Source organism: Propithecus coquereli, unplaced genomic scaffold, assembly GCF_000956105.1.
Source record: "Propithecus coquereli isolate 6110/MARCELLA unplaced genomic scaffold, Pcoq_1.0 Scaffold487, whole genome shotgun sequence".
Classification (NCBI taxonomy): domain Eukaryota; kingdom Metazoa; phylum Chordata; class Mammalia; order Primates; family Indriidae; genus Propithecus; species Propithecus coquereli.
Window position 1 is genome coordinate 266,523 of NW_012150696.1, and position 25,897 is coordinate 292,419.

Sequence of the window (25,897 nt, forward strand, 5' to 3'; positions counted from 1 at the left end):
CAGCACAAGCAGAGGCTGATGACAGCTTAGTAGAAAGAAGATTCCACTGACATGAGCCAGTGTGAGGGGAGAAGAGGAAGAGATTCCAGATCAAGGGGAGAATTTTAAGGCTAGGAGAGGTAACCCACTTAGGACCTACAGACATTGGGACTTCAGGAATCTAGTTGTGACTCCAAAAAAGGGAGAAAATGCCACTCCAGGCCTTTCACTCTCCCTTGCCCCTGATCCTGAAGACGTCTAACAGAGGTGCCTGAGAGCGAGTGTGGGTCGTGCGCTGCTCGATTCTAGACAAAGACAGGAGAGGAAGGGCAATGAGCGTTGCCGGGGCAGAGCAGGTAGAAAGGAAAGTAGAAACGCGGGAACGAAATCAAGGCTGAAAAACAGGGAGAACCTGGTGGCCAAGGCAAGTTCAGAAATAAACTCGAAGGGCTTCGAGATTTTTTAAAGTAATGCATCTTGTGGCTTGTAGAAATCGTAAAAAATACCAGTGGAGGTTTCCTCGGGCTTATCTAACCAGGAAGACTTGGCAAATTAAGGGCTTCTAAGACCACGTGGGAAGATCTAATTCAGTAACGAGCATTGGTATCTGCAAAGTGTATTGCCCGCCATGGATAAGACTTCAAATATGGTTCTCAGTTTCATTTCTTAAAACCTATGGGTATTTAGAAGATAGCTATCTGGGAACAGCCTATGCCACCGGGGAACTTTGGTCTCAGGTTGATGCCTCTTGAGGGGTCAGTTACTGAAGTACCAAGAGGCCCTCATTCTGCTGAGCCCCGTGGCAGCCCTCGACTTTGCTGTCACCTGTCTGGCTGCGTCCCTTTTTTCCTTGACAAAGGGCAAGGATCCTGCAGAAGGTCGTGGCACAGTCCCTAGCTACCTCCAACCCTTATTTGCCGCTGGAGGCCTGCCAGAGGTTAATGAAGTAACCGTCATGAGGAAACGTCCCTCCGTACAGGAGCTGAGATAAAGCGATAGCCCAGTACCTCCCCTGCTTTTTCCAATTGCCACAGACCGTTTATATGAAGAAATGTTAAAGGGGAAGTTTCCCCCAAAGTAGAACTGTTATTGAAACTCGAAAGCTTATCTCTCTGAAACCAAGTAATTTTCAGGGTTTTAGAAGGGACCCACACGTACCTGAGACATTTTGTCTCAAATCATTGATTCTTTCTGTAATCTCACAATAGGAAGCCTGTAAAACAACCATATAAATGAATAAAACTATCTGAAATAATTCCACTGAATTTATTGCAAAATACTTCCCTTTTCTGTTCCAGTGGAAACTCAAAGATACTATACTCAAAGAGACAAAGTTATATATATGGGGGAAAAAAACCCAGCTCTTTTGTGTTCCAGTGAAACCGTTCGTGTAAGGCAAACAAAGTCATGTGTTTTGACTTGATTTGACTTAGACCTTGGGCAAGCTTTCCTCTGGGTCTTTGTAAATTTCCCCTTTATCGTATCTCAGGTGCTCCTTTTTATCGTTGGTTTATTTTTCTCCCCAGTGACCCCTCAGTTTTACTTATGAAACTAGGTTCCCTCTGCTCAAAGCTATGAACAAAGATACGCGAAAGCCTGACAAAGTTCCGCGCCGCTTTGTGAAGTCTTTGCCAGGGTGGACGGTGCTGCTGCTCTCAAGGAGTTACTATCCAGACGGAGGCGGAGTTGCACTGACCCTGAAGGCCAGAGGATGCGGAAGGAGGGAGGGAGCAGAGCAGGATGGGTCTCACGAGAGAAGGATGGAATGGCGCGGCCCGTGAAGGTAGAACTGAGTAGGCAGAGGGTAGCTGGAGCAGCATCAGCCTCCTGTGTTTGGGTGAGGGCGAGAAAGGCCACCTGCTGAGCGGCAGAAGCAGAGGCAGGAAGGCCAGCTACCGCTGATGCACTAGAACGGACGTGAGGTGCTGTAGCCCACAGTGAGGGGTCGCGGTGGATGTTCATTCCGTGATCATCACCACACAGCTCCGCGCCAGAAGTACAGAAGTGCGGGCTAAGGGCGGCCCTGGGAAGGAGAGGTGTATCAAGTGGGATTGTCAAAGGAACCTCAAGGGTATGGTAATGGAGCCAGACTTTGAAAACTTTGAAAGGTAAACGGGAGGGAGATAAGGAAGGGTATTACAGAGAAAGTGTAGGCCAGCACGTGGAAGAGGAGTTCAGAGATAAGGCCACAGGTGGCAGATCCTCCCCATAAAATTCCCTCTGTGTCACTCATCACGCTTCCCCACACCTGTCTAATTGCCTCCTCGCATTTCAGGTTGTGCTGACTCTCCCTTGGAAAGCTTTATGTGACTCTCATCCCTGCTTCCCTGATTCCACCCCACCTGCCTTTCCCCATCTTGTCGCACCTCAGTCTGGGGTAGGTGTGGTTGCTCTCTTCTCCCCCTCTCACGCACTGTGTCATGCGTGCGTTTGCTGCGCTGTCTCCCGTGCCTAGAGTAGAAAGTTCAGCAGGGGCAGGGATTGTGTCCTGTTAAGCTGCCAAGTCTCTGGTGCCTAGCAAAGGGCATGGCATCCAGTTGGCACTCAGTACATATTGCTTGAATTATGACCCAGTCTGAGAGTAGTAAGTTTAAGAAGTTTGGATTTTATTTGGCAGGTGATGGGAAACCACTGAAAGGTGTTGATCAGGAGAGTGTGGTTGGAGCCCTCTCTTTGGAACAAACATTTGCTATCAGTGCAAAGGATAGATGCATTGGGTCACTTAAAGCAGGAAAGCTAGTTCTAGTGCTGTTGTTGCCATCCTAATGAGAGACATTGAATCCAGAATTGGATCAGTGAGGCCAGGATAACAGTACCTCATGCACAAAGTGGCTAGCTAAGATGGGTTGCTGATTTGGAAACAGTGGTAAGAGTTCATTTTTGGGCCAGCAATGCCAGGACACACAAGAAGACATGTCCTGTTCTGTAGTTGGAAATCTGAAACAAGAGCCAGGCCAGAGTTGGGAATAATAGATACACACGTCATCCCCGTCACATAGATATTTATGAATTGCGCATGAAGATGGATTTATACTGTAAGTAATTTAATGAAGGTATCAACCAGAAAGCCATAGACAGAATGTCAAGGTGATACTTGCCAGTGAGGACTACCAGAAAACTTATCTCACAATAGAGGAGGAGTATTGTCAGAGGGTTTGGGAGACAGAACTAAGAAGGCGGTGAGAAGACCCATCTCATGACGTGGCCACCCAACAGGGTGAGGAAGGCATAGTGTAGCCACGTGGCATTCTCCTTACACAGAAGCAAGGTCTAGATTGAAAATCCTTTTAATTTCCTAGGTGTAACCTTTGCCACTGTTTCTTCTGACAAGGGCTTTCCGCTTTAGCAGTTTGGCATAGTAGATACCCCAAGGCCTGGGTTGGGATACCTGTCTACACCTGGCTCTTCGCAAATCACATCCCTTCATCTAGACTTACTTTCCTTATCCGTGAAATGGGGTTTTCACCACGTGCATCCTAAGCTCCCATCAGCTCTTAACAATTCGGTCTGACTTCAACACGGAAACCGTGTTAAGTTTCTAGTAAACAGTGTAACCTCCTACCCTACAGGCAGTGAATAAATACTTGGAACTCCCTCAATCTATATACCTTGTAAAACTCATACTTCACCCAATTTTTTCCTGTTGCCTTCCCTTGAATCTTTTTTGCTGTGCAAAGAGAATTAGCAGTAGCTTCTCACTAGTCATGGCGCTGCTAGAATGAAACAAAAGCATCCGGATGCCCCATCACTGTGAGAGGATACTTAAATCTTCCACTCAGCCTTATTTCCTGCCTGGCCTCTCCCAAACCTGTGCTGTCTGTATGTGGAAATAACATGCCTTAAAACAGCTGATCTCCAATGTGGAGAGGTGATAACTGGGCTCCATGAGTTATATTAATAATTAACCAAAATATCAATATGCCTTAAGTTCAAATACTTAATGCCACATTCTTTGCGAACTTAACAAATTACACTTACTTTATGCACGTCCTGGGCAAGACTCCTCCATTTTCAACCATTAGAATAAAGCAAGGAACATTTAGAATGTGTTTTAAATAACTAGATGGTCTCTATACAGAAAGATTTCAAGGTTCAAGATAAATAAGGTATTATCTTTGGAATATTCTCCCAATCAGAGGATATAAGAAGAGCGCAGATTTATAACATTTGCAAAGCTAAAGAATAAATGTAAAGGGATCTGAATTTTATAAAACCTCATCTAAACAGAATAATTTTACCTTGTCCTTGGGCTAGTAGACAGTTACCACATTAAATGGTTTTGAGGTGATTCATATTCAGAGAGGTATTTATTTGATCACTTGTCTACCTTGAGTCTCTGAGAAAACACATTGATAGGAAGGAACAGATAAATTGGCATTTATATTAACTCTTACGTAGAGTTATCCATTGTTCGACGTTCAGGTGGGATGGATTTATGTACCCGTTATTTTATATGAACAAACAACCCACAGATTAACATCAATTTAATTCATGTTCCATTCACTCTCTACCAATGCTAAAAAAAAAAAAAAAAAAGGAAAAGAAACATATTTTCAAAGTTCCTTAAATTCAGCAAAAATGCACTGAGGATTTTCTAAATATATTGGGGATTTTAGTATACTAAAATCTACAGTCTTTTAGTATACTAGAGTGTGATTTTGCATGTTATTTCCAGGTCACCAGAACCTTTGTCTTTGGAAATATGCTTTGCTTGCATTCTTCAAATACAGTAAAAATTCCCTTTCAAAGTTAAACTGAAAATTCTAGTCTTTATCTACCTACAGTTCCTTGGACCAATTTGCCTATTAATTTCTATTAAGCAATGGCAGGTGGTTTGCTAGATTGAATGCAACTGGCTGTTTTAGAATTAAGTCAGAGCATTCAAGGATTTGAGTCACACAAGGGAAGTTGTAGCCCTGAAATGTGGGAGTTGTGGCAGAGTGACCCTTGACCTTTCTCCTTGCACTGTGTCTTTGAACAAGCAAAACAGTGTGTGTCACACGTCAGAGAAAAGTTTAGATAAGTCACTTATGGGAAAGTCATTTATTTCTTAGCACATTACTCCTCCCATTTGTGAAGTGGAGGTAGTCACTGTCACAGAGAGTGATGTTACGATGACAGATATAAAACAAACTGTACAGTGCTTCCTTCAGTAAAGCGCATCTGATTTCACAATATTTGTTTCCTTAAGAGCTCATTATTTTGTTTATTTTACCTTATGTTCTGTATCTAGCTCAAGGTAACTGTCCTACTGCATCTGTTTTCTAAATGATTTGTTCTTGTCTTAAATTAATATTCAAATTTTCCTACAACCTGCCCCCTTTTTCTCAGGGTCTCTATGTCTAAGACATAAATATTAAGCTGAATTTCAAATATTTGTTCCTAAGTAAAAGCCTAGTTTATTTTTATGGTCAAAGAAGGCACTTCATGTTAAATTAAAAAGGTTAGTAATTCAATCCACCTATAAAAATGGATTGAATGGAATGCTTGGAGACTAGGACCAAGCAGAGTTAGAAAATAGAGCAGTCCCATTACAGGAATGGGCGTGCTGTGGCCACCATTGGGATCCCCGAGGCCGTGACTGCCCCGCTGTTCTCGCTGTTTAATTCATGCTGAAACTTATGGGAACTGAAGCCGTGGACTGCATCCTAAACCCATCACAGAAAGGACACAGCAGAGAGAACCTTCTGACAGATCTAAAAAGTAACCCCCCATAGCAGGCACGCTTTTATTTTTTTTTTAGATTGGTCAGAAGGAAACTAAAATCTCTGAATAAAAATGAAAGAGAAGAGAGAACTGTTTGCAAATTTAAGAATGTGTTACTTCAGATAATCTACATATGAGGATATGTACATAGCCAGTCATCACCTGAAAAATGCAAATTTGAACAATGTTAAAGTTCTGCTTTAAACCTACTAAACTTGAGAAGTTAAAAGTTGTGAAACCCCTGGGAGAGGCTCCAGGTAGCCTTGCAGATGATGCAAAGGTCCCTGCCTTCTGAGAACGAGTAGTGTGTAATAAAAACTTTAAAACTAATCATACCCTTTCACTGATAATTCCATTCCTAAGAAAAATGTCCTAAGGAAATCATCCAATAGTGGGCAAAAAAAGATGCCCTTAGCAATTCTATTTATAATAGCAAAAACTGGAAATTCCCCAACCACCCCCAACGTGGGACTAGCTGAGCGAACTCGGGGAAGGTAAATGTCAGGGACTACACCATAGCTGTACAGCCACTCATTCACTCACTCATTTATTACTTCGTCAGTAGATTGTACAGTGCTCTGCAGGTTGTGTTCAGGATTTCAAATGTTATTTTAAAGATGGGCGGAAGCCATCCAGGGTTTCAAGCAGAGGATTGGCATGACGAGCTGCAGACGTGGAACAGTGGAGGGTGGGACATCCATTTGGCTGGAGTCTAGGAGCAGTGGTGGTAACCTGAGCTCAGGTGAGGCCAGCTGAGGAAAGGGGGTGACTCCAAAAACGTTTAGAAGACAGAGTCGACAGGTCTTGGATGTTAGATGAGAGGGAGAGAGGAGTTGAGGATCACTCCCAGGTTTCTGGTCTGATCAACTGAGCATTTACTGAACTAGGGAACATCATCTGGTTTCTAAAGACTTTTGTGTTAGACACATTAAACATGCGGCGCCTGTATGACCTCCATGAGGAAGTACCTGGGAACTGAGGGTGGTTCTGGAGTTCAGAAGAAACACCTGGCTGGAGTATATTTATCATTGCTGAGTCGACTGAAGCCATGGGACTAGATGAGGTTGCCTAAGAAGAAAGGCTAGTGAGAGCCCTGGGGACCCTTAGTATTGAAGGGTGGGAGAAAGAGGAAGAGCAGAGAGGTGAGGAGAAAACCAGGACAGGTGGGAATGTCTGAAGCCATAGAGCATTCTAAGAGGAGGGAGGAAGTAATTGCTGGCGGTGGATGTTGCTGAGAGGTCAGGCAGTTCCCCAGGTACGTACCATTGCCCTTTGGATTTGGCAACAGGGTGGTGACCTCAGCAAGAGGAGGTTGGAGACGGGTGGGAGTGGGAACCAGAGGGAAGGTGAGGGACTGGAGAGAAGTACAGTGAAGAGCGTCCCGGGACAGTGTGGCTGCGACAGGAGGAGAGAAACAGGAGCAGTACCTGGAGAGGAAGATGAGAACAAGGGTATGTGTGTGTGGACAGGAAACGCTTGACACTGCTTAATTGCTAACGGGGAGAAACCCAAAGAAAGAGGTCGGGGATGCAACTGTGAACGGGGTGTGGGGGGCTGGGGGAGGGGAGAACCGTAAACTAGAATTGTCTGTACGAAATGATGTCAGCGGGAGAAAAATATTCCATCCATATGAATGTGACTGTAAAACTTATGCACGTGCTTTAAATGCAAAAGTCCTGAAACAAAAGAGTTTTTTGCCAGATTTTTTGAGACACATCTGTTAATATAATAATTATCATACTCACAACAGATACCATCCACTGATCGGGCTGGTGCTTTATACATATAATCTCGTTTAATCCTCATAACAGCCCCGCCAAATCTGAGGCGTTATTCTCATTTTACACACAAGAATACTGAACTAAGCCTTGAACTGAGGCCGAAACAGGAGAAGTGGTTTGCCTAAGGGTAGGCAACTGACAAATAGGGGAACCAGGATTCAACTTGGGACTGCCTGCTGCAGAGCCCAAGATCTTGCCTCAAATTAAGTAACTTAAATAAATTTAAAGCTCCAAAACAATATCTGCATGTTCTGCGTCTTCAGAGACTGGTAAGATTGACAGACAATTTGCAATAGTATTATTCACTCTCTTAATTACCCATTTGAAACAAATTCCAATAAAATAATAGAATTTAGGATTCTCAAAGTGGGTACCTGGATTTTCAGGTCAAGATCACCAGTGCATAATTGTATGTGTGTTTTGTTTCTGTGTGTGTATGTGTGCATTACCCAGGATAGGTTTTATGGCCTCGTATTTGGGGCATACAAATATTTCTAAGACTTCTCCCAGCGACCTGTGTATGTAAAGGGTCCTGAAGCTCACCAGCTTCATGGCAAATCCACCTCTGTGCATACATGTATGTACATGAACTACATGTGTATACATGAAGATATATGGGGAACCAACAAAAGCTGTGGTCCCTTGACCAATAGGCCTTGGTTCCATTGCTTAGTACAATAGAAGCACTAGTTAGTACTAGTCACTGTGTTTCTTTTCTGGGATAACAAATTTAGCACGAATCCAATGGGCTAAGAATTTTTTGAAAAGTGCCTTTCGAATTTAAGCCAATGGTCGTTAGCTAAGTTTGACGCACAGTGCTGTGACTCATGCTCTTTATTTTCAGTAGGCAAATATAACTTATTTGCAAATACCTTCTTTATTCTAGAGATCTTTTTGTTAATATTACTTTTTAGGTGTGACCTGCATAAATGAAGATGTGAAGAATGTATGGAGGACAGGCTGGGTGTTGAGGAGCTAAGAAGGGACAGTGGACGTGGAGGATAGGAGGGCATCTTCCTTTATTTGGAAACCTGTTGTAGACAACACTCGTGGTCTGTGTTACCCCAGAAGCCAGAACTAAGAACCGAGGTACAGGGATTGCAGGGGAAGCCAGATTCCAACCCAGCAGAGGAACTTTCAACTGGAGCTGTCCAAAAATGGTGTGCTTGTGCGTGGTCAGCTGCCCATCACTGGAAGTACCCAGCCAAAGCCACTTCTTGGCAGCAGGAGGGGGAGGCAGGGGACTCTGTCTAAGAAACCTCTAGAATCTTCTCGAGGTCTAAGGTTCCGCTGTCAATCATACGCTCACAGCACCTGCACAGTGAGTTGGGTCCCCGCGCTCACAGCCGGGGTGTTTTAGTGCAGAGTCAGCCACGTTCCCCACCCGAGCCCCTGGTTGCTGAGGAAACATATCTGTGAAGGGACTGGTCCAGCTGTGGCCACACTCTAGGTTCTTAGAATTAAGTTTTTTCCTGGCCTAGGACCTTGTGTCCATGCTCTCGCCCATTAGCCATCCCTCGGGTTGCACTTAACTTCCGCTGTCTCGTTGGATCTCGTAACAGGCTTACGGCTCGGGTGAGAAACTGGCAGCCTCCATCAGACTCGCTCTTCCCCAGCTTTCTCCTGCACGGAGAGAAACCTCGGCCTGCTGCCTTGGCCAGCTTCAGGCTGAGAGCTGAGAGCCCTGGGAAAGTATGGGGTGGAACACACGTCGACCCCACTGTGGGTTTAGCCCCCAGGTCGGGACAAGGCGTCCAGAGAGCCCGAGAATGGGAGAGTGGCCTCGGTCAACCTTCTGTACCCTTTCTGAAGGGGCGACATAAAATGACCATGACTGACACACTCCTCCTCCGCTCTCCACGTGAGACCTCCTTGGAGCTCTACAGACCTGTCTGTCTGAAACCATTTTAATAATATCAGTAATAATAGTAACACTCATGTCACTGTTGGTGGTGGTAAAAGCAACCACTGGCATTTACTGAGCTTTTACGGTTTGCATGACACTGTGATGACCTTATTACGTGGACCACCTCAATGAAGCCTCACAATGATCCCACAAGGTAGGTGCCACCAACATGGCCATTTTATAGATGAGGAAACTACGGCCTGGAGAAAGTGAGGGGCACAGCCGAGGAGGCACCAGTCTGATTCCAGAACACAGACTCTTACCTGTTCTGCCGTCCCGCCTCACTTTCCCTATGTATGTAGAGACGTGAAAACACGGAAAGGAAAGCGGCCTGCCCGCTCCCTAGCTTTTGCTGTCACCACCCCCCCAGGGAGCTCCTCCAGCCCCAGAAGCAGCCTCCAGGCAGGGGCCAGGGAGCGGCATGTGCACCAGACCCAGCGCTAGGAGCTTCCCTCACGTAACCCCCATGCTGTTCGGTGCATTTCGTGGAGAAGGTCAGGGACTTGCTCAAGGTCACCTGGTGCGGAGGAGCCGGGCCTCCGACCCGGGCAGCCTCGCCTGCGTCTGCAGCCCGCGCACCACCGCCACACCAGCCTGCCTTGCTAAGTGAGCAAAGTTGAAACCCCCTCCGCCGACACTAAATTTATATTTCCTGGCCTTCCCTTCCGAAATGAATACACTAATTACTCACCATTTTTTTTAGTAGTAGTAATCATCAGGAACACATTTTTTAATGTTTTCATTTTGTATTCTGCAAACTACCGAAATAAAGCATTGATCAGACCCACAGGATAAAACCCAGTGAGCGGAGTGTGCGGCCGTGTAAATTAGGAAAAGTTCAGGAAGACGTTACACTAAACCAAAAGAAACAAAGTGTTGATTAGGGACTTATTTTTGTATGAGATTAAAATATGAATCATTAAAATAGGACTGTATTTCAGGCTCCGTATCCTGCCTCATCAGAGACATCACCATGACTACTAGGTTTGGATTCAATGAATTCCGAAGCCGTTTCCAGCTCGCAAATGCAGCGGCGTGTGCCATGGTTCTACCTTAAATATAACATTTTGAAAAGTCTGGTTCAGGACATCTCTGCATCTTCCTGCCCATCTCCTTTTAATAAAATACCCGAGTGACAGGCTGTCTACAGCTCTTTGAAGTCTTTTGCTTTATTTAATCATAGCAGTAAGTAGTGGCAGAAAGGTATACCAGTAGCAACCGAATTTCGAAGGTAGAGGAAGGAACAAAGAAGTCAAAAAGACACGGGATTCCCTCAAGCATCATTTCGGGTGGGGCACCCGTGGAACTTCATCTGGTACGAATGGTAGAGGAGCAAAGGTTGCAGAAAGAAGGAAATTAACATGGAGCATTTCTCCAGTTCATGCTGAGTTTGAAAGATAAAATAATATAGCAATATCTATAGCCCCAAATATGCAGTTAAACTAAGTTGTTAATTAAAGTATCTGTTTAAAATGGCTAAAATTAGAGACGAAGGCCTATTGTTTGGTACATTGTTGACTGCGTATCTGTGTGTGGGGATTGTGTGGGGCGAGAGTCAGAGGCCTGTGATATTTTAAAGATTAACTACCCACCCCTATGGGTTTTGAGGCATCCACTTGCATTTTGAACTTGAGCCAAAGGGGTGGGACAAGACCATGACAGTTTTTTTGCTAATTAATTACTCCGTGGACACTTCAAATACCAAATATATCAGAACAGAGAGCCCCCTGCTCAACTCAGCACCAGCCATCCTCTGCAAGGGGCTGACATCCCACAATGATTTTCTAGAGACTGTAGAACCTTGGAGCAGTGCCTACATATATTTTTAAAGGAGGGAAGCATCCCAGAATGTGCCAGTTCCTTATAGAGCATCTCCAATAGTTAGCACCTCTAACTGGACTTGTGAATTTTTTTTTATATTCTTTTCTTGCCTGGGATTGGGGTTGGGTAGAAAGGCATATTTTTTGCTGTAGGAAAGATTTCTATGAAGAATCTATGAGTTGCCATTGGAACATTAAAAATGTTCATACTTAATGACTTCATAATTCTTCTTTGAATAATCCGAAGTGCAAGCAAAGATAGATGTAAAATGGATATCTTCATAAAAATAATAGCAATAAATTGGGACAATTAAAATTTCCAGTAAAGTCTGGTATATTCCTCTGATGGGTCATTATTGTGCAGCTACTAAAGCAGTTCAGTAATGTGGGGAAGCCTTCAAAACCTAATGTGGAGGGAAGAAGAGAGGATACTGGACTATTAAAAGCTGATTCGAACTACGTAGCTATAGATACGATTAACAAGGCTTCTCTCTCTCAGCAGTGGGATTATAGGTGACTTTTGTTTTCTTTCTGGTTTTCTGCATTTTAAAAACTTTTTTGTATATTATTGTCATCAAAAAAGTTTGATTTAAAAAAATCCCATGGCGGGGCGCGGTGGCTCACGCCTGTTATCCTAGCACTCTGGGAGGCCAAGGCGAGCGGATTGTTTGAGCTCAGGAGTTCGAGACCAGCCTGAGCAAGAGCAAGACCCCGTCTCTACTAAAAAAAAAAAAAAAAAAATAGAAATTATCTAGACAACTAAAAATATATAGAAAAAATTAGCCGGGCATGGTGGCGCATGCCTGTAGTCCCAGCCACTCAGGAGGCTGAGGCAGGAGAATCGGTTGAGCCCAGGAGTTTGAGGTTGCTGTGAGCTAGGCTGATGCCACGGCACTGTAGCCAGGGCAACAAAGCGAGACTCTGTCTAAAAAAAAAAAAAAAAAATCCCATGGCTCTGACCTTGTGAGTTTCAGGCACTCCATCCTGTCCCCACGAGCTCCGGGAGGGTAGGTAGCCTGCCTGTGTTTCTCACCATTGTACCTTTAGAACAGTCCAGGCACACAGCTGAAGCTTGCTAAATGGTTATTGAAAGAAATATTCCCATTTCTCTATGTCTTTTTCCTTTTCCTTTCCAGGTGATGTGCTCTATGAACTCCTTCAGCATATTCTGAAGCAGAGGAAACCTCGGATTCTTTTCTCACCGTTCTTCCACCCCGGAAACTCCATACACACACAGCCGGAGGTCATACTGCATCAGAACCACGAAGAAGGTACTTGGGGGAAGAGGCTTCTGTTACCTTGCCTGAGGTTTAGATGCATCCAGGTTCAGTTGTTAACTTGATCAGCTGTTCTTCTTCATATAAATTCATTTTTCATTCAACAAACATTTATTGGGTGCTTACTATGTATAAGACATGGGGGGAAATGCTTAGATGCATAAGATAGATAATCTTGGTTCTCTGAAGCTCAGCATGCAAGGGAAGCGCTAAGATGGATGTCCACAGCCGTGCAGAGGCAGAACTGTAATACGAAGGCGTAGCGGAAGGGGTGACTACGGCCAGGTGCAGGAAGCAGGCTCGGCTCATAGAGGAGGGGGCTCTGGGGATTCCTTAAACGTCCAGCGGGATTCTGATAAGCAGGGATGATGTGGAGAACATTCCAGACAGAGAAAATGACATAAGGGCGGGCCAAGACCTTGGAATAGGGAGCAGTCAGATGACTTGGGTGGTAGAGCTTATCTTCTCTCTCCCCACTCTTTTATTATGAAAAATTTCAAACACACCCCAAAAAGTGAGAATAAAATACATGACCCCCTGTGAGCCATCAGCCTGCTTCCATAATGATCAGCATTTTGCCATTGCAGAGCTAGTCCAAGGAACTTAGCTTGGAACCAGAGTGTGGAGAGCTTTGATTTCTGGGACATAAAGGAAAGTAGTGGGGAGTTATTGAAGATTTTTGAGCAGTGGGTAATAAAAGCTGGGAGAAAGGGAAAAACCCCACACCCTGTGAACTCGGTGTTGGGGCGGGGATTTCTTCATCACGCACCGAAGGAGGCTGGGTAGAGTTTGCTCAGTGTCCATGTTTAGTACAGATGTCCCGGTTGCTCCTCTTCCCTTGTGAGTCACAGTAGTCATAAAATCATTGGTGGAAAACAGAAGACCAGGCCCAGTGCAGTAGCTCATGCCTTTAATGCCAGCACTTTGGGAGGCTGAGGTGGGAGGATCGGTTGAGGCCAGGAGTTCAAGACCAGCCTTGGCAACATAGTGAGACCTTGTTTCTACAAAAAAATTTAGAAGTTACCTGGGTATGGTGGTGCACACCTGTAGTCCCAGCCACTGGGGAGGCTAAGGTGAGAGGGTCACTCGAGCCCAGGAGTTTGAGACTGCAGTGAGGTATGATCATGCCACTGGACTCCAGCCTGGGTGAAAGAGCAAAACCTTGTCATTCATTAATTAATAAATAAATAAATAATCAATCAATCATACATACATACATGAATAACCAACCAATCGACCAGTGTTGAATTTAGGCCCTGGATGAAGTTACAGAGTAGGTGCTTGGGTACAGAAACAGGGCGTGGAAGTCTTACTTTGAGTGCTGCCCCATTGAACAGCTGAGTGTGTAGCAGCATTCACTGCTGGGTTGTGCCTCTGAGGGTCAGGATGGCCACATCCTCCTGCCCAGATGGGTCAGACAACAGACGTGCAAACATGCACTCGTATGTTTTCACCTGTGCTTTTCCTTAGGTCCAGATTACTAGGAGCTTAAAAGCCTGGTCATTTCTTAAACTGATTGATCATCTCCTGGAGCAGGACTTATGTTTTTGTTTTGTTCTTGGCAAATTAAAAAAATGGGAAGTTTTTTGTTTTCTTAATTAATACTCCACAAAAGAGAGCCTGACTCCAGGCTACCAACATCACCCCCCTGTGCCAAGCATCTCACAGCATGGCCCTCACTTCTGCGGTGGAGAATAAACGAGCATTTTGTGCATGTCCTTGCCTTCCTCTCCTCCTTTCCTCCCCTGGCTTTACCCTTGCTAAATTTAGCAGCTGCCCTCCTCCCCCAATTCGGTTTTTTGTTCCTTTGCTCTTCCTGCCATGTGCATTTCCGGCTTGCATAATAGCCAACAGCCACTCCAGAGAAGAGGAGGTGGGTTTACTGAAGCTTGACATTAAGGCAAGAAATATATTACCTGGCCTGCCTCTCAGATACAAAGGATATGTAATGGGTTATCTCTCCCCCTCTCCCCCTCTCTCCCTCTCTACCTCTCTCTCTCACTCTCTCACCCTCTCTCCCTCTCTCTCTCTCTCTCTCTCCTCTCAAAAAAAAAAAAGTGTTCCCGAATGTGAATGGAGACTTATAGTTTCACCTCCTCCAAATCTTCCTCCTTTCCCCTTGGCCTGAGTTGACTCATAAGTCAGTGTGTGGTGGTGTTCTCATTTGCTCATCAATAGAGAAAGCTGGCTCACTCTGAGAGCTACTCTCAAACCAAGTAAATACAGATGAGCCATGGCATACGCTCTAGTGAGTTTGCTGTCAAGCGTTACAATGTCAGTGGTGGTAAGCTCAGTAGGTAAGAGAATGGAGCTAATGAGGCCAAGGTCGAGGGCATCATCACCGTCATCACGCCCTGCAGACCAGTTAGCTCTGCCTCAGACCCAGTTCTTAAAAGTGGTGCATTCTTAGAGACCATTTCTTAAAGCTGATGGCCAGGAAGCAAGATCTGAGAGTACATGTCCACTTCGTTTTTCTATCCAGACATGGCGCAGGTTCTCAGATGGACAGGTACACACAATAAGATGGGGAGTGTAGGTCTTTATCAGGTAGTACAGTGAGAATAGTTGTCCAGGACACAGGTTATAAAGAGGCTGCACCCCTTCCGGCTTTTAGATACACAAGTGCCCTCAGGACAAAGAGACCAAGGAGAGAGGTGCCTGCATCAGTACAAGTTCCAACCACCTCCTCCCTCTTTCCCTTCTCCACCAAGAAGAAAAGATACAGCTCAACACGAACTGTCTCTAGAATCAATACGGTTACATTTAACTGTGAAGGATAACAGATGATTGATGTGGGCATACGTTAACATACGGAAAGATCTGGTCCTGGAAAAAAAAAAAAGTCTGTGAAAGTATACATAGCAAATATTATTTCCCCAATGATTTGTTTTACAGAACTGAGGATACAATAGCATATCAAAGTATGTTGGCCCAAGACAACTCAAGTTGTTATCAAGTTGGCATAGAGAGGTAGATGGACAAATAGATAGATAGCAGACAAGCAGATTAGGACCTGATTCCACTTGTAAGCAGCCTGGCACAGTGAGGTACGTAGGGTCAAATGCAAACACAAGGCTTTAGTCAACCTCTTTGTGACTTCACCCCATCACGACAGCCACCAGCTTAACCAATTCAGACATTCATAATTTCACAATGGGAATTTATGTCACAATGCAACGTGTCTTGCTCAATCCAGCACCAGTTCCCAACATATATCCTCTGTATCTTACTTGGAAATCTCGCCTCCCTTTGCAGTAGCCATGTGGCAGTGCTGGAAGCTAGGAAGCTTAGTACAGAGGTCCTGCCCCATGCCCAGACAGGGGAGGAGGAGGACAGGGCTCATCAAACCCTTTATTTCGTCTACATTCTTTATCTCTACAAGTATTCTATTTTGAAATCGTGTCCTGCCTTGAGCAAAGCAAAGCAGTCCTCAGATTACCACCTACCTCTAGGAAAACCAGCATTTTCCTCTCTTCCTTACTTACTAGTTATGGGAAAGGAGGGTGCTATTGTATAATTAGGTTAACCTTATAACTTTTCATCCATACCGAGACACGTATGGCAGTGACACGGGACTCCATCAATAAGTAAGCCAGGACAACAGGATTAACCAGAACCATTTCAGACAGACCGGGGTGTGTGAGGGGGTGGGGTGTGTATAAAAGATGTTTAAAGGGTAGGATCTGGAAGCCAGGAAACCAGGTTCTTTTTTTATTATTATTATTTTTTTAATTTATTTTTTTGAGACAGAGTCTCACTCTTGCCTGAGCTACAGTGCCATGATGTCAGCCTAGCTCACAGCAATCTCAAACTCCTGGGCTCAAGCAATCCTCTTGCCTCAGCCTCCCGAGTAGCTGGGACTACAGGCATGCACCACCATGCCCGGCTAATTTTTTCTATATATATTTTTTTAGTTGTCCAGCTAATTTCTTTGTATTTTTTTTTAGTAGAGACAAACTCCTGAGCTCAAACGATGCTCCCACCTCAGCCTCCCAGAGTGCTAGGATTACAGGCGTGAGCCACTGCACCCAGCCAGGAAACCAGGTTCTAATTCTCCATTCTGCCAGAACAAATCATGAGGGCTAAGTTTCCCACGTCCCTGGCTCTCAGTTTGCCCAGGAGTAAGATGGTAGATTAGACTAACAGTCTCGGAGCTCTCACACAGCTCTCAGATCCTCCCGTTACATCCAGGGTGCCTAAGTCTCTGTGAGTGACACGAAGACAAATAAGACACATTCTCCACCCTGAGGGTCTTGGGCATCTAAAATCTGGCAAATCATAACCGTGTCCTGCCTCGTGTTGCCCAGAAACAGGAGAAACTCTCTTCTGTTCTCATTTGTCTCATCTTATCAAGAATTCTGGTAACATTGCCCCTTTCAGTCAAACCAGGACTCGTGTCGTTCACTTACTTCATGATAAAAAGCTCAGTTTAAGCCGATTCCTTTTCTTTAACTGTCATGACTCATTTTATCTGCGTAACATGATTTAGAAGGCAGGTAGTAGTTATGTATTATAGAAAGGGGGCAAAATAAGCAATGAGGCCACTTCTTTCATGAAAACCAAGAAACAAATCATCTTTAGAAATATCAGGCGGGCAAATAACAATAAAATAAATTTGTTTTTTTCACACCCATAAGTTTCTTCGGATAACTTAGGTTCTAAAATCAGTTCCTTTTAGATCCCATGGAGCTAAAAGGAACTGATTTTAGCTCCCTTCCAAAGAAAGGCTGTATCCCCAAAATATATATTCAGTTGCCACTGGTTCTTTGGTGTTGGAACTACTTGAATAGAGGTTCCCTAAAAACACCATTGGGCACTATAAAATAGGCTTCTCTTCTGGGCTAAAATCTCTGAACAGGGCCAGCTTTGCAGAGTCACCCTGTGGAACTTGGATATGACACAGTCTATAGGGAGAAGGGACAAGATCTCCATTTCTCAAACTTTCTCATCCCCCCTTGGGGACCTTTTGATAATTATAGCTCTTCAGTCCTGCTCTTTCTTGTGCCCCATCAGAGAGGTTATGAAAGGTAATTTTTAATTGCTTTAATTGGATTAAATTAAATGTTCGCACGTGCAGTACTGTAATTGTTTGTGCAGCAGGGGACACAGTTTAAGGTAGCAGTTCTGCCTTGGGGCAGCTCTTTGCCATGAACTGGACGTGAAAATTGCAAGTGGTGATGAGCAATTTCAAGCATCAACATACTGTTGATCTAATTTTCCTTACAGCTAGCACATGGGGATGGCCCAGACAGTAGAGAGAAATCATTTCTTTGTGAGGAGCGAAGAGGGTGGCATGCATTCCACACTGGCCCACAGAAGTTTTATTTACATGATTGCTTTACTGAGGAGAATACTACCCTCCCACCCCACCACCACCACCACCAAAGCCCAAAGACTGCTTTGGAGGAAGGAAATCATATACAATTTTAATGAGATAATTAAAGAAGATGAGGTATATGAATTTGTTCGTAACAACAAAATAATAGCTAACATTTCTTGGGTCCTTGTTGTGTGCTAGACCCTGTTCTAAACTCTAAAATGTTTAGATCATTTAATCTTCACAACCACCCTATTAAAAAGGCAATATTATTATCCCCACTTTATAGATGAGGAAATAAATGTTAACAGCAATACAGTAACGTGCCCCAAAATCAAGTAACAAAGCTGAGATTTAAACCCAGGTGGGATTGACTCCAACACCTGTGTTCATTTCACTGCAGCATGAATATACAGACCAAAATAACATTTTTATAAATTTTTGTTGTGCAAAATAGGGTGAGCAGTTGGAAAATAAGTAGAAGCGCTGGAGAGTAGGACACCGAGGCAATTTTCGGGTCACCTGACTGAGGTAGAGTGTGGCAGAGCCCAGTATTCCTATCTGCATTACTGCCAAATTTGAACCAACAAAGTCAAAGAACACTTTTGAGACCCCAAAGTATGTCTGTAGTTCATCATATTAAAAACTCATGCTAACTTGGACTGAATTAACCCTTACAGATGACTGACTCCCTCAGGATGAATGGGTTGAGCATGATCAAAGTCTCCCAGTCGTAAGAAATGTGGGTTCCGAGTCAGGCACTGGCTTCTGAGAGCAGAAGCACTGGCTGTCACCCTCCTGGGAACCAGCCCCTCAGTGCAGGTCACATCTGAAAGCTGACCCCTCATGATGGCTGCTAAGCAGGCACCAAGTAGATGGAGAATTTAGCTGCTCAAGTCACATCCTAGCACTGGTTGTTGTATAAACCACCCCGATTCTCTTGTCTTGCTAGAATCATGTTGATGCGTGAAGTGTCAAGGAGACCATCAGCTGGGGTTTGACATCTTTGTTATACATTTTAGCCATGTCATACGTGACAGAGCCAGAGAAGGTAATAGCACATGTATGTGCTCTGGATCCAGACTACCTGGGTTCAAATCCCCGCTCCCCCGTTTACTAGCTGCGTGAGTTTGGGCAAGTTATTTAACTTCCATGAGTCTCAGTCTCCATCTTAAAAGAAGGAAAACAACAATCCCTGTCTCATAGGGTTGATGTAAGAAAGGAATGAGTTAATATGGGGAAAATGCCCTTAAGATAGCAACTGTCAGATAGTAAGCACTCAATAAATGTTATTCATTATCATTATTTGATATTTCTTACCATTATTTGGTTGGGGTTTTTTTCTTCTTTTTTTGTAAATTTTTAATTGGGGTCAAATACCTGTAACATTTACCATCTTAACCATTTTTAAGTGTACAGTTCAGTATTGTTAAGTATATTCACGTTGTTGTGCAATGGTTGGTTTTGTTCTTCCCATTCCAATTTTCTTAACCATTCTCATTATTGCAACTGCATGTACTTGGTGCAGACACCAGATTTGTGCATCCTGTACGTAGGAAAGGCCTGTTGCCTCCCACACCATTATCCTAGAACACCTTCGTGGATTAACTGGGTGCCATCTGTACCATAGTCTCTGTGAGGAAATGCTTTTAAAGTGCCAATCTTAATTACTTTCAGAACACAGCCTGTTCTGAAGTGAGCACTGCATCGCGTGCCTTTCACGTCACCTGGCAGTACCTGGCACACCGCAGGTCCTCTGTGACCCCTTTGGAACCTTCGTATTAATCATCTGGCTGTTGCCTATCACATTTAAGAACTGGAAGATTAACCTTTTTGCAGCCCTTTCTATTCTGTGATTCTTGAATCTGGCAGCAGGTAATGAGGTCCCCCCAGAAGAACAGGCCCAGATCTTGACTTTCTGGTCTTCCTGGCAGCAGAGCCTCCAGGCACCACTGAACACCTTTTCCCCCTGACCAGCCTCGTTCCACTCTTCTGCGGTCCTTTCCTCTTCCTGCTTTGCTTCCTATATTTCAGGGCCCTGGGGCAGCATGACCTTTGACCTCCTGACCTTGCCCCTGAGGTAGCATTTGTTTGCTGTGGCAGATGGGGTGGGTACTGGATTGTAAAAGGGCTACTTGCACCTTGTCTGGGTCCTCGGTTTACTTGGGGGCCCCCTCGCCCTCCTACCTCCTCCAGTGGCCTGAAATCTGCTTTTAGCCCTAGGGCTAGCTTGCTCTCTTAAGCCAGAAGTTTTAGAGGCCAGAGATGCCTAATATGCATGAATAACTTTCCCAAGATAGACAGGAAGTCACCAAGAAACTTCCTTCTACCCCTAGGGAAAGGCCACCTGATCCCTTTGAGATAAGGGGGCTGGGAGCAGTTTGATTTGCCTCCAGAGAAGGAAGCCGTCAGCGAAGGGGTTATCTTGCTCTCTTCCCCACGCCAGGACTCCTCTGCTACCTCCTTGTGCCACTGTGACACCTGTCCCCATAAATGATTGAGAGGTTTGCCCCCACAGGTCTAATTGATTCATTTGAAATCCAATCCCCTTGGTTTCTCAATTCACTTCCTTGGTGCCGCTGCATTGAAACTCATCAGAGATGCCCCTACTACACTGTGGGAAGAGCAGGAAGCCTCCTTGTCTGCAGTTTTGCATATGCTCTCTGTGCCGACTGCAAAGGTCGTCTGTTTGGAGGCAGTCCCGCCTGGCACCTCGGAATGAAGATTAGGCCTCAGAGTGCTACACGTTACCAATTTTGTTTGTCTTAGCTCCTTTCATCAAAGACTTATAAAATTAGAGGAGCTTACATAGGGTTTATTGTTGGCGACCTCAAACATATGTGAATCGTTCACTCCACACTGGGGCACTTCTCAGGCCCTACAGGGGAATCCAGTGATGTTGGCACCTTGTTGAGATGAACAGGGTCCTAGTGCAAGGCCTCCAAACCGAGCAGAAGTTGAACCCCAGGGAAAGAGAGTCGGGGGTAGCGTGTTCGTTTGCTAGGGCTGCTATGACATAGTACCACAGCCAGTTGGCTTAAACAACAGAAATTTATGATCTCACAGTTATAGGGGCTAGAAGTCTGAGATCAAGGTGTCACCATGGTTGGTTCCTTCTGAGGGCTGTGAGTGAGGACGTGTTCCATGCTCCTTTCCTTGCTCCTCGTGGTGTGCTGGCCATTTTTGGCATTCCTTGGCTTGGAGGTCTTCATCTTCACGTGGCATTCTCCCAGTGTGCTTGTCTCTATGGCCAAAGTAACTTTTTATCAAGACACCAGTCGTAGTGGATGGTTCAAATGACCTCATCCTAACTAATGACATCTGCAAGGACCCTCTTTCCAAATAAGGTCACATTCTTGGGAGAGACACAGTTCAGTTTATAATGTGGGTTCAAAAACTTGAGTGTGCATATGAAATAGATTTTGAATTCCACCTCAAGACCTAGAGCCTTTAACTTTTGTGTAGCTCTTTATATCATTCATAGTTCCCACTAATTTTTTCCCAAACCATGTTGAGATGTGGTCCCTCCTGGAAGGACGTGGACCACAGTGAGCCACGGCTGAGGCGTGGGAGTCACGTGCAGGCCCTGTTGTAGATTTGCAGCTGACCAACTCTCTGATCCTCGCCCCGGGCCTGGGGAAAGCTGGATGGTGGAAATGTGATCCTGGGGTGTGAGATGCAAACTCCATCTTAGCCTGTGCTCTACCCTGGAAACCTCCCAGTTAAAACCCAGGACTTTCACTAAAGGCACTTTTTGTTTTTTAAGTTTCACTAGTTATTCATTATTTTATAACATGATTAAATTGGGTCAAATTTGGATGAATTTTAAGTAGAGAAATATTTCTAATAAATAAAAGGAAAGAAGAGAAATGAGACCTTGTTTAAAATTATCACATTTAAAGTTCTGATTTGTTTTGGGCTGTCTGGTAATAAGAAAAAGGGATTATTTGTTCCAACCAAGGTCTACAAAGAGAAAGGTTTGGGATCAGAAAACACTTTCATCCAGCATGACAGTTCCCAGCCAGTCCGTGGTCTTTCTTCCTCCTTTCCTTCTCTGCCCACACTGACTAATGATGTGTGGCTTTCCCTCCTTCTTCCCTGTGTGTTTTCCGCCCATATCAAGACCTTCAGAATGAGGGCAACGTGGATAATTTCCCAGTTTTCCAGCTGGGCAACTCACCAAGAACAAACCCAGACATCAAGGCCAGACCAAAAAAATCTTCTTGTTTTAGACAGAAGACTCCTACATCTGGGGGATTTAATGCACCCACTGTCCGCTCAGTGCATTTCCTGTGTCCGGAGCTTCTCTGCCTGCCGGCTCTGGTCTCGTAAGTTTCCATACCCTGCTGCCAACTTATAATGACAGAGGCAGCAGGCAGCAGGGTAGGAACGTCATAGCCCACGCCATACGTGGGCGCTGCTTTGCAAACGGAGACAAAGCTTGGAAGGTCTCATTGCAGGCCTTTCAGCCTTGACAGTGGTTGTGCCCAGACCACCAGGAGCCTGGAATTAAATACCCTCAAATCCAGTTCTCTTCCTTTAATGTTATCAACTTCATCAAGTACTTCCTCTTTGAGTGGTGTCTGCAGAGAAATAAATAAATCAAGCTCCTCCAAGTCCTGTTCCTGCCTGGATCCTGAGTCCAAAGTAAAATCTGAGTTGGATTATCCAGAGCACTATCACCCTCCTGCATTGTTCCCAAAGATCTGGGCAGGAACGGAGAGTGAAATCTCTCCAGGACATTACATCAGTTCCTCTTTTACCCTTGGCATGAAAGTTCTTCCTCTTACAGTCCTCCCAGACTTCCTAAGGCTTGCTAGAAGAGCACACCCACACACTGAGCCTTGAAGCCCGGGACATCAAAGAATGCCTGTAGGTAACCAGATTACTGACCAACGCCTGTGTCCATTTTGAAATTTATCAGATGGGAAATGGATTCAGGAAATGGGAATTTTTGATACATGGGCTTCATCATCCTTAAGTATTTTTAAACCTTAATAAGCTTTTAAGTAAAGAGAGACATTCTGTAAATGGCCTTTGGAAGAAAATATATGAAAGTTCAAAATGCAACTGTCTTGAATAGTTGCTTACAATGATCATATTCTGTGACAAATGAAAAGTGAACCCTGGACAAAAGATTAATTCTTTTTTTATGGGCAGCCAGAATTGAGATGCACATTAGCTGTGAAAAGAAAACTCGCCTTGTCCCCAAAGTCAGTACCCTTTAAGCATTTATATGCATTTGAGGTAAAGCGAAGAAGTTAGTGCTTGTCATTCCAACCTGTATCCTTGCAAGGTTGATTAAACACTTAAAAAAACACTTTTTATAATGGGAAATATCATGCCTATACGAAAGTAGAATCGTATAATGAACCACCATGTACCCATCCCCAGTTTTGATGGTTAAATCATGACCAGTCCCGCTTCTCCATGCTCCATCTACTCTCTCCTTCACCATCCCAGATTTTTTTAAAGCAAATCCCAGATACATCATTTCATCTGTAAATATATCAACATAGGTCTTAAAAGAAAAGGACTCTTTACAAAATCATAATCATGGAGCCTAATAGTGTTCACGTTTTGCCAGTTACCTCACAAATGTTTTTTCCAGTTTGAATCAGAATTCAAACGAGGGTCTATACATTGCAAATGGTTGCTGTATCTCTTAAGTCTCTCTCAGTCTATAGGTTCCCATCCATATCCTTTGTGTATGAGACATAATTAGTATAACTTTTCCCCATAAATGGTATCTTTTTTTCCCCTGGTTGCTTTCAAGGTTTTGTCTGTATCTTTGGTTCTCAGCGATTTGACTATGATGTGCCTAGGTGTGGTTTTCATTGTATGTATCCTGCTTGAGCTTCTTGGATCTTTACATTTGTTGTTGTTACCAAATTCGTGGACAATGTGGCCATGATTCTCTCTTCCTCCCTCCCCATGCTTTCTACATTCTCCTTCTTGGACTCCAATTACATGTGTATTAGTCTGTTTGATATTGTTCCACCAGTCACTGAGGATTTGTTGGGATTTCATTTTTACTGATCTGTCTTCAAATTTACTAACCTTTTCTTCTCTCATCTCCAATCTGCTACTAAGTCCATCCAGTACAATCTTTCATTTCATAATTGTACTTATCAGTTATATTTAGTAGAATCTTCATTTTGTTTTATTAACTATTTCTGTTTCTCTTTTGACAGTCTCTATCTGTCATCACTCTTTATGACCATCATTTCCTTTGAGGGCTTGAACTTATTTGTTATTTATTATTTTATTAATATAATAGCTGCTGTAAAGTCCTTTTTTGCTAACTCCAATATCTCAAGGTCTGTTTCTGTTGACTGCCTTTCCTTTTTATTATGGGTCACATTTTCCTGTTTCCTCACTTGTCTAAAAAATTTTTATTGGATAAAATGTGACAGGTACTATATTGTAGAGACTCTGGATTATGTTCATTTCCTCTGAAGAGTGTTGATTTTTGTTCTAGCAGACAGTTAAATTACTAGCCAGTCACATTGAGGCTTGGTCTGACATTTCGTTAGGTCGAAGCTGTTTCAGTTTTGTCTTTTTCCCTTGGCCAGATTCCTCGGTCCTGGAGCATAGTTCTTATCCCTAAGGTGTGGCCATTCTGGGGTAATGGACAGCCTGAGGTGTTTACGGAGCCTTCTAACTTGATGAGACTCAAACTCTGAACTCTGTCTCCACTGCAGCAGCCAGTAACTGAGAGTCCTGCTGATATCTTTTGACCATCCAGTGGTTGCTTTTCATTGAACTTAGAACACAACCCTGCACTTGTGTTGTTCAGGAGTCAGACAAGAATTTGAGGGTAATTTTACATGCCGATTTAGTCACTACCCACCCCGCCTCCCAAGGCTTCCTTCTTTATGAGATTTGCTTCCTCCATTTTCTGCCATTCTGGCAGCTACATACTCTATCCTCTAACATCTCAAGCAACTCTCTGTTCATCATCTAACTGTCCCATGCTGCATGGACTGGGGAGCTCCCTCAGGGTGGGGGGTGGGGGGAAGCTGTATAAATATGCATCTCACCCTGTGCCGGTATTTTCTTCCAAGAGTGAAATCCCCTTCAGTTTTTGTCTGCTTTTGATGACTCTCCAGTTCCTTTGAATAGTTTTTAAAATATGTTTTATCCAGAGTCTATCATTTCTGTCTGTAGGAAGGCTAATAGAAGCTACTCTGCCACTATTGAAACTGGAACCCCCCCTCCCCTTTTTCAGATAAGTGATGTCAGATCATAAGTACTTCATCTTGCTTTTCTTATCTAACCATAGAGCCTGGATACCAGTCCTTAGCAAAATAGTGAGATTCTACTCATTGCTTTTTGTAGTTGCATAGTACTCCATTGTTTAGATGTACAGTGTGATTTATGAAACCAGTCTCCCATTGATAGCTATTGTAATGATAAGCACTTTGGAATTTATGGCAGCTGGTTATACAATAGTCACAGAATAAGCCTGTTGCCTTTAAGGAGATGATCTTTTAATATCATAAAGAATATTTCTTTTGTTCAATGTCTCATATGATAGGTAAGATCTAGTAGGCCTTATAAAAAGAAAAAAGTCCCCATTTTTCTCTTAACCCTGTTTAAAACTTGAAGAAACCAGCATCTCTGTCTCTGTTTATTGGTCCTGTCAGATTCTCAGACCCCTATATGTGTTCTTACAGGTATTGTCTTAATGGACAAAGAACTTTGACTTGCTTTACTTAGAACCACGGACAAGTTTGTAACCAGAACAGGGACCAGCAAATACGCACATACTTTTGGTGACACAGCTCTGGAAACAGACGTGACCAGAGAGACCTCATTGAGATAGATTTGGGGCCCTATAGAAATCCCTATTTTCATGTGCAGGTTTGTTTTTCTGAGCCTTCACAGGGACTTCTGGAGCCATGTATGTGCTGTTCCATCCCCCAACTGAGCCTCCAGAGCTACTTCTATTGCCAAGCTGCGCACACATCTGATGTTTTCCTGGCTCAGACGTCACCAGCTTGAAAGTTCGAGTGAGATGGGTAGAGGTGTTGTTAGGAGTGTCCATCCATCCTGCTCCTTACTTACCTCTACCTAGCTCTGAGCATTTGTAGGGTCTGTACACTCAG

The 25,897-nt window shown here is 44.0% G+C and overlaps 1 protein-coding gene across 3 annotated transcripts in view; it reads left to right on the forward strand.

Annotated features, from left to right (window-relative positions):
- The window catches only part of ETV6 (ets variant 6), a 238,309-nt gene that overhangs the window by 190,303 nt on the left and 22,109 nt on the right, over positions 1 to 25,897 (forward strand). For all 3 annotated transcript variants that reach the window (XM_012655798.1, XM_012655799.1, XM_012655800.1), the window contains one exon: positions 12,329 to 12,463. In XM_012655798.1, coding sequence (XP_012511252.1) covers positions 12,329 to 12,463 — 135 coding nt within the window. The remainder of the gene's footprint in view (positions 1 to 12,328; positions 12,464 to 25,897) is intronic.